Here is an 8,932-nt window from a genome sequence, read left to right on the forward strand (position 1 = left end):
GTTTCTGAAAAAATACCAACGCAGTGAATCATCTTTTACAGCACCAGGTTTGCAAGCGATTCTTTACAGAGAGTACAACCATTCTGAAGACTCTGTATTTTCTGAGCCTTTTCAAAACATTTAAAGAAATCGTAAACAAAGAAGAGACCAACTGCCATCTTGTGATTTGTTCCCAACCAGTTAATAGCAGCCCCAACTTTTTTTCTTCGTATTTTGTTTGCTGATAATGCAGCAGCCAAGTTAACAGACAAAAGAACACTACATACGTTTTTCAAAAACTGAAAGTTCTGCAAGGAAAATGCTTTTCAACTGACAGCAATTAGTCATTGTAGCAATTTATTAAGAAAGTGGTATCTCAAGTTGTTGCTAGCTTTATTGCTATTTCTGCTAAAAAATTAATAAAATGGTCAAATTGAAGCATCATTCCAACTACATAAAGTGACAGTTTCATTATTGTCTTTTGGTATAAAGTTTAAACTACATGCCTCTCTCAATACACATAAGTGTCATTCTGTGCAGTAACCCATTGCCTTTCCTTAAGTCTGAAACAGTTCAAATCACCATTTCCATTGGAATGCCCTAAAAATAATCAGAAAACATGCTTTTTTCAAAACACCTTTCAGTGGTCAAGTGTCATTCGCTGCCAGCTGTTCTCACCTGATCAAAGAGATCCGTACCATCAGTTCCTGCTGCTTTCATCAGTTCATCCTCACCACCGGGATGATATTCCATGTATGGTGTGACATTATATACAAATCCTGCAGAAAATGGAATATAAAAACGTGAGCAGCATTTCTACAACCACTCTTACCTCCGAAACCAGTCAAAGGTTAGTGCACACAAAACACTGTAACAGCAAACAGCAGACATGATTGGAATAAACAGCATGACTTTCCGAAAACAGAAACATGTTACACAATTGTATAGAGCACAAGACGTATCTTATTACATAGAGAGACCAATCCTACAATGCCCTATCGATTGTCCCAGTGAACGTCTGGAGAAACCTCCAGGGTTAAGGCTTTTAACAAAATAAATCCTTGAAGTTGAACATGATGTATCCTAGCTAAGGGGCAAAAGAACCAGAGGCTGGTTTAAACAGAGACATAAAATTGAGCCAGTTAGCACACAGAATTGTTTTCACTCTCCCTTCCAATGAAGTTACTCCTAAAGCGCTGTCATAGTTGCTTCCCCACCACCCATCACCTATGGAATAAAATGCCTACAGGAACGAACTGCCTCCCATAAGGAAAAGCTGCGACCATCAGCAACAAAACAAACTTCCATTCTTCAGATTCAGCAATACAAAAAGCTAAACACAGCCTATGCTCATTAAAGGCTTACAACTCGGGTACCAAATTTGTCCCAGCAAAAGGGCTCAGCATTCTTTCTACATGAGTACTATTCTCAGTATTTCCAGGGAGATAAAACAACGCTTCTTCATAGGTCTGAACTGATGAAGTGTAGTTATTGTTGCTATGCAACCGGAGTCAGAGCCTGGAGAATACACCTATAGAGAGATTTAACTACAGACATATTGCTGCTAACAGGACTATCACAGGCCTACCTTTAAAGACATCTAACGTTACCCAAACGTGAAGCTACCAGAAGTGGAACCGTGCCAGCGCTTTCATAAGATGCTTTGAACACATTGAGAAGTGTACATTAATTACTTCAGGAGACGTAGGCGTTCAGCACTGGGCTGGAGGGAAGCATACTTGGGACAATCCTAGTGGGTAAAAACAACCATCCCAGACAAGAAAGGAAGGATCTTTGCATGTTTTACTGACCTGATCTTCTGATGGATGTATCCACTATGCCATCTTGTGTGCAGCTCAGACTACTGCATGCAATAAAATCTAAGTATCTACATAGTTAGGACCTCCTGAATATTAGTCAGATGTTCAATTTACCATGGAACTTGCAAGAGCAAAAGAAGTCTCATTTACATACCCTTCATGCTTTTTTTAACCCCCTGACATCCCACTTTATATATAAATAAATTTGTGGCCTACATGACAACTTTCTTTGATGATCATCATACTGGGTTTTTGAACAAAACTAGCTCTTGTTCTTCTTTTACTTTACATTCCTCTCATCGATTTCTGTTTTTTCTTACAGACACAGTCTAACTACCAATGCAGAGACCTCATTTAGCTTTCCCATAATGACGTTATTTTACTACTAGTCCACATATCAGGTCTACAGATAATCTACCAGGATTCCCAGTTATGCTGCTTTTTTTCCATTAGTAGTCCTAGAACAAAAAGGCAGAGCTGGAAAAATTTAAAGATAGATACAAAAGCAGCACGATGGAGTTCTTGGAAAAACCAACCTCGGAGATGCAGTTGAGAGGAAATAAGAGAATAAAAACAAAACAGAAGCATTTTTAAGCAGTGATCCTGTCTGCAGTAGTAGATGTTCCTTTCTGAGAGAGAGAAAAGAACAGACCTCCACAGTAAGCAAGCTTTCTTTAGCTCTCCTCCCACTACAGTTTTGCTAGCATGTGCAAGAGCAGCACACAGAGCATTAACAATCCTATTATTTTGTTCAAAAGCCAGCACTGAATGACATTTTACCCTTACTTTTGCTCTCATCCCCTTTAACACCCAACAAAAACACAGTCACACTCATATAGAAATTCTTAACTTTCTTTTGCTGGAGTTCAGAGTTGACATTATGTCAAACATCAGTGCTGTTCCTTACCACTAAATGAACCGCTCTTCCGAGAGAAATGTCACATTAGATACTCTGAGCCTATTAATTTACCTTCACAAAAGTGCTGTTATCTCATAACAAATTTAAGGCAATATTGGTGTATTTTAGCCTCTAAATGATTAAATTGGAGAGAAAACATTTTACTCCTTTCTGTAAGACCACTAGGAACTTCATTTTTGGCACTGCAAACACTCTTCTAGCCACAGCTATTGCTCTAAACCACCTTTCACACATTGTTAACTTAAAATATGCAATACTTCCAACACTTGAGCTAAATTTTCATAAAAATAGTAACATAAATAGAACAGCTTAGTTATCACAGGTATTTGTTATGCCAGCTAGAGATCACAATTGCACTGTGTGGCAACCGTCATTTGCATTACTAAGTTTAATAAAGCAATATGTGGGCTTGCACTCTTATTTCCCAAAGACCATTCTACAGGTTAAAGTAACATTTTTAATATTTCTATGCCTTTGGATGCCTTAAAGCAATGACTAAAAATAGTCAACTGCTAAGTATAATAAACTCTCCAAGACTGAGGAGCGTAAGTACATGTCAGCATTTTCGATGCCTTATTCTTGCTAAGCCCTTGTTATTTGAGGCACCATCTACAATCTTGTGTTTTATTATTTTCATATGCATATATGAAATAGGCATAAAATACGCCCACTAGGAAGACTTCTTAAGAAAGACTTCAAAGCAAAGAAAATCTTTGCGACACAACATCTCTAACTTGAACAAAGTTGTGTCCAATTATGTCAAGATTACACCTGACGTAAACACAGAAGACACACAGTTTGTTTTGGGGTGTGGCGTTTGTCGTTGTTGTTTGGGTTTTGTTGCTGCTTCTTTAGGTACAGAAGAGACAAGCTAGGCAAAAAATGCAGAAGCAACATCGCAGCAACGAACCTCTTATACATATCCAGCAGTCCTCCTTTTTGTTATGTTTCGCAAGCTCATCCTCAGTCACTTCAATTAGCCTTCCCTTTAAACCAGTCAAGTCCTTCCCACTTTTAGTTAGTCGAATCCAATCCATAAGACTCCTTCCTGGTTTTAAAGGTACCTGAAAAATAACATACGTACAAACATTATTAAAGTCTAAAGGAATAAAGAGTCATTCAACACACTTTTCTGAGCTCCCTAGGAGGACACAGACAAAACAAGAAACAACACAACCCGTATTCTTCACTGAAATTTGGGAGTCCTCAGCAGTAAGGGTGCTTAAGGAAAGGTCCTATCTAGTAAACGAGACAAGGGAATTCTTGAACATCGACAAACATTTAGACAATCCTTTCCAAAGCAAACTGCAGATATCAAGTCCTCCTGTGGTGGTAGAAAGTTTTTATCAGCATCATTTGAGATACAGCCTAGAAACTTATGCGCAACAAAGAAGAGAGATTTGAAAATCATGGCCAGGTAGCACAAGGCAGGAAAGTTTATCTATCTTCTCAGCATTTATAAAGACTTTCCACAAGCCCTACAGCAACTGGGTATCTCACCCAGAGAAAGCTAGGACTGAAGTCTTCCAGCTTACCGGGGACGCATTAGCCATGATCTGCCCTGAAAGGCAGAACAAGATCTTTAGGGTGTCTAGCCCCTTCCTTTCCAACAGCACCACAGACTGGGAACCCCTTCGATCCAAACTCTAACAGCAAGGAATTGCGTCAAAGAATCGTGGCCTTACAAAACGGCAGCAAAACAGAAGCGACAAAACCGAAGAGCACGTAGACCCACATCTACCGGGTGCTACTTCAGCCTGAGTTTGCTTTCCAAGTGAGGTCTGCAGACACCACGCGCCCCCAGAACCACTACCCCAAAGACGAAGAGCCAACACGTACAGCGTAAGCTGTGCACAGCAGTTTCAAGCTGAAAGTCCCCGTCTCTGCCCGGGAGGAACCTCGAGACAGCCTGCGAAGGCAGAGCAGGAAGCCTTATCGCCACGAAGTGATTATATTTCAGCGAAGGAGCGGAGCCAGCCCCTCGCCCGGGGGCTGCCGGAGCTGCCGCGTCCCCTCGGCGGTTGCCGAGTACGCGACCTCCCGAGGGACGCGGCCCGAAGCAACCCTGCCCCCGCCGCACCCGGGAGCCGACCGGCACACCGCGGCGGCTCCGCCGAGCGCGGCCAGGCCTCGCAGCCGGCCGACACTAAGCGGGGGAGCCGCAGACCCCGCCGGGCCGGCGTCCCGGCCCGCACCCGCGCCCTCCACCCCGCCAAGCGACGGCCACCGGCAGCCCCGCGGCCGGGGCATGAGCGGCCCCACCGGGCTCGGAGCCGCGGGGCCGGGGAAGGCCCCAGCGCCGGCTGCGACGGACTCGCGCCCCCGCGGCGGCAGCCGAGCTGCCCCTACCTTGGCGCGGCCGCCCGCGGACACCCGTTGCTGGGAGCTGGGCGCGGGGAAAGCCTGCGGCGGCACGTTCAGCATCTCAGCGGCCCGGGCCGCGGCCTGCGCCCCGGCGGGCGGGCGGGCGGAGCGCTCCGGCACGGGGCGCAGGCGCGGCGGCGGGCGGGGCGTCGGCCCGGGCGGGGTTACGCCGCGGCAGCGGCCTACCGGCAGCGGCCGGGTCGCGTCAGCGGGCGGCGGGCCTCGGTAGGAACCGCCTGGCACCAGGCAGCCCTGCTGCTACCTCGGCCCTGCGAGTCCCGCGGCGAAGCGGGAGCGGGCTTCCCCCCAGGGCAAACTCTTTCTTTAAAAGCAAGAACTAGAGTAGATTTGAACCCTTCTCTCTATCTGGAAAACAGCTGTGCTGTTTCTGTTTTCCATGTTTGAAACTCCGTTGTAACAGCAGGCACAGCATTGGAATACTTAATGATTTCTTGATACACTTCTGCATGAAGCCTGCTAAATCACACTGAAAAAGCTTTCCTTGTGTCCTCAAACTTTGAGGAAGTCACGTAACCATAGAGCCCTTTAAAGCAAGGCATCCATTCCCTGCTCCTAAAATTGATGTCCAAGTTATGGTCTACAAAATATAGGACTTTAGATAAAAAAAATACTAGTTAATACCTTCCCTGTCTAAAACGGGACAGGAATAGAACAAAGGAAAAAGACTCAGATAAAATTACAAAACATTTCAGTTTTATTAAGAATAACTTACAAACAAATAAATTATCTTAAAAAATACTATAATACATTTTTATATTAAGTTTAAATTAAGTCTTAGAAGTCACATTGGCCTTTCCTGCCATCAGCAGTCTGATTCTGTTCTTGCATCTTGCTCCAGTTCATCTTCATCATCTTCACTATCCGAGTCTTCATAAAAGGAAATTGTAGCTTGAACTGGAAAATTTTTCAGAAGTGCTTCAGCTTCCTGATATAAGTAATCATAGCACCTTGATTTGGGCCAAAATAGTCTGAAAAATGTATACAATAGGTTTGTTTTATTGTTATTACATATTCTATATGTAGGCTGACAGACAAGAAACAGCAGTGAAATTCTGTCAAGACAAGCATCCTACAGAGTTTTTCCTCACATGCTCAATTGCTAAATTGCCTTTTACATTTAAATACAAAAAAATACTTTCTGGATTCTTTATCTGAAGAGATAAAGATGCACTTAGAGCTCTAGTTTTGTGGCAAAACTACTCTGAAGTGCAAGATCCACTGCATCTTAAATGTACCACTCCAGTACCTCACTGACAGCATCACCTGGAGATCTGCACTGCCCTCACTGGAACTACTCCTAGGGAATACAATGGACGTCAAACAAGATCCCAAATATATTTGGATTAAATTAGTAGTTTTGCTACTGAAGATCCCCAGCCTAGGTAGTTGTGTACAATGGTCTGAGACATCTTAAAGTGAAAGGAATATTTTTACTCTGTCTTTCCAAGTAGAGTCATCCAACCAGCTCTTTACAGAAGGTGCCCCATGGGTCTAAGTTTTAAAGTAGTCTGAGTCCTATCCAGAAATTACCATTAAAATTGCTGATAATATCACGCTGTAGCAAGGGCTATCAGCTAGTTGGATAATATATTCCAATAAATATTCTCCGCAGTTCCTGGTTCTTTTCAAGTAGCATCTTCCTTTGCTTACAGATTGGAAGTTTTTGGAAGAAACAGACAGTAGAAGTCCCAAGAGCTGAGAGGCTAGCGCATTGCAACATAATGAAATGCTGACCACACATTGTTTGTAACAGAAGTACATTAAGGAACAGAACTGGATAGTTTTCTAGCAGTTACAAACAGTGCTTTACAGACGCTGCTTCCTTTGCAGCCCGAAGTAACTGGCACTTGCTTTGTAATGTCTTTCCACATTCCTAGTGTTCCCTGCAGCAGTCACTCGTACCTAAGCATGGAAGCAGTCCCAGTGGAGTCGGAGTCTGTGCAATCTACTTAGATAATCTGTGCATCAGTATTTGAAGGATCAGAGCCCAGCTTTGGGAGAAAGCTGCATCTTGTCTGGAGGAACTACCTGTGCCATTACCTGAAGCACCTTGCAACACCTACTGGTATTTCCGAATACAGACTCTCCAGCAGATTCAACTATAGTTATTCCATTTCCTTTTCAGAACTGACAGTGCAGATACTTTCATTACCTTCGTCATTAAAGCAGTGGTTACATGAATATCTTTTCCCAGCAATGCTGCCTTACTGAGTCCATACCCTCTCCTCCTGCTACTCTCTCCCCCATGCCTGCACCTGCTTCCTTGCACCGGGAGGACACTGGAGGTTTGCACAGCCAGACAGCCTAGGAACTACTCCCCCACCTCTCCTTTTTAATCCCGGGCACAGGAATGAGTAGCAAGGTGCTTCAGCCAACCCTGCCACCACAAAAAAAAAAAAAACAAACAACCACCAAAACCAACAAAACAACACATAACCATAACACGTCCCAGTCCCACACTACAGAAGCATGTCAACATCCCGTCTTAAAGGATCTGGTAAATCCGCCGCAAGCGCCGGCAATCATTTGCCCAACGGCCTGTCAGTTCAAAAGCACTTTTTCCGGGTAAATCACCCCGAAGGCACTTCAATCCCTACATAATCGCGCGGGTGGGATCAAACGGGGCGGGGGAGCCGGTGCCTGGCCCGCCAGGCGCTACACGGCCGCGCAACGGGCTCGTCCCTCCCGGCCGCGCAGGTCCACGGGCACCGGCTGCCCGGAGGCTCTCCCGCGGGAACGGGCAGCGGCGGCCCGGGACAGCCACTCACCTGACGGGGTGCGCGTACTGCGCCAGCTTCCGGGGGGCTTCCGCCGGGCCGCAGGGGCTGCGAGGCTGGGGAGGGAGGGAGGGAGGAGAAAGCGGAGGTGAGCCCGCGGGCACGGCACCCAGCCCCCGCCCCGCCGGGCCTCCCGACGCGTTGCTATGGCGATGCCGGCGGCGGGCGCGCGCTCCCCCGCGCCGCAGCCGCCCCACTCACCGCCTCGCCCGGCGCGGGCACCCAGGGCCTCCAGAAGGTCGCGGACCTGCGGGGCAAGGGCAGGGCCGTCAGGGAAGGGCCGGGCCGCGCCCCGCACCGTGGGGAGGAGGAGAGGAGCGAGTACCCCTGCGGGGGCAGCGCCGCCGAGGGCGGTCGGGGGCAGCCGCACCCCATCCCGATGCCGCCCTCCATCCTCCGCCGGTCCGCGGCCGTTCGCCTCGGCCTGCACCGCCCCGGGCCTGGAGGCTTTTATAGCCGCCGGCGGCCGCTGCGCGCCGCGGAGCCCACCTCCCCCGGCTCATTTGCCAGCGCCATCAACAAAAAGGCTCCGCGCGAAGGCGCCGCTGTGTAAACACGGGGCGCGGACGCGTGCACGGCCCAGATGGCCCGGGGGGGGAATTTGGCAAGTCGGTGTTAATCGCACTCGAGCGGACACATGGCTGCTGCCGGGGGCGGGGGGAGCCCCTGTGGGAACGGGCGCGGGGCGAGGCAGCACCGGTCGCCGTCCCGCCCCGGCGGCGGGTCAAGCCGCCGCAGGCGCGGCCTTTTGTTGTTGAAACCGCGTTTGTTTATCCCCCGAAGCGGCGAGGCGAGGCGTGTGGGGAGGGAGGGGAGCCCCGCCGCGCCGCCGGGCACTGCGGTGCCGGTAGCGCCGGTGCCGGTAGCGCCCGCCGCTCCCGCTCCCCGCGCCCGAGCCGGCGGGAGCGCGGGCGGGGTGCGCAGGCACAGACAAAGGAGTTCCACCCCGGGGCGGCGGAGAAAATGACGCTCCTTAGAGTGGTCCTTATTTCCTAGGATGTCACCCCCCGAAACGCTCCGTGACCTGTTCCCCCGGAGATAACATTGCTTTC

At 48.2% G+C, this 8,932-nt stretch overlaps 2 protein-coding genes across 6 annotated transcripts in view; both read right to left on the bottom strand.

Annotated features, from left to right (window-relative positions):
* The window catches only part of CYB5R4 (cytochrome b5 reductase 4), a 44,359-nt gene extending 39,217 nt beyond the window's left edge, over positions 1-5,142 (bottom strand). For 3 of the 4 annotated variants that reach the window (XM_086631332.1, XM_086631331.1, XM_086631330.1), the window contains exons 1-3: positions 5,068-5,142; positions 3,629-3,782; positions 658-758 (exon numbers count right to left, since the gene is read on the bottom strand). In XM_086631332.1, coding sequence (XP_086487458.1) covers positions 658-758; positions 3,629-3,782; positions 5,068-5,142 — 330 coding nt within the window. Of the gene's footprint in view, positions 1-657; positions 759-3,628; positions 3,783-4,557; positions 4,615-5,067 lie in introns of those variants that run through there. The other variant, XM_086631333.1, reaches the window with a different exon arrangement.
* Positions 5,143-5,905: 763 nt separating this feature from the next.
* RIPPLY2 (ripply transcriptional repressor 2) lies at positions 5,906-8,361 on the bottom strand. 2 transcript variants are annotated; one of them, XM_086608219.1, is made up of 4 exons: positions 8,082-8,361; positions 7,973-8,010; positions 7,872-7,937; positions 5,906-6,071 (listed from the first exon to the last, which is right to left on the bottom strand). In XM_086608219.1, the coding sequence occupies exons 1-4, from the start codon at positions 8,271-8,273 to the stop codon at positions 5,906-5,908; spliced, it is 462 nt and encodes a 153-aa protein (XP_086464345.1). In that variant the 5' UTR covers positions 8,274-8,361. The 2 variants fall into 2 exon arrangements, with proteins under 2 accessions (XP_086464345.1, XP_086464344.1); XM_086608218.1 differs by lacking the exon at positions 7,973-8,010 and having other exon boundaries at positions 7,872-7,936; positions 8,037-8,273.
* Positions 8,362-8,932: the final 571 nt, after the last annotated feature.

Source organism: Tauraco erythrolophus, chromosome 2, assembly GCF_009769465.1.
Source record: "Tauraco erythrolophus isolate bTauEry1 chromosome 2, bTauEry1.pri, whole genome shotgun sequence".
Lineage (NCBI taxonomy): Eukaryota > Metazoa > Chordata > Aves > Musophagiformes > Musophagidae > Tauraco > Tauraco erythrolophus.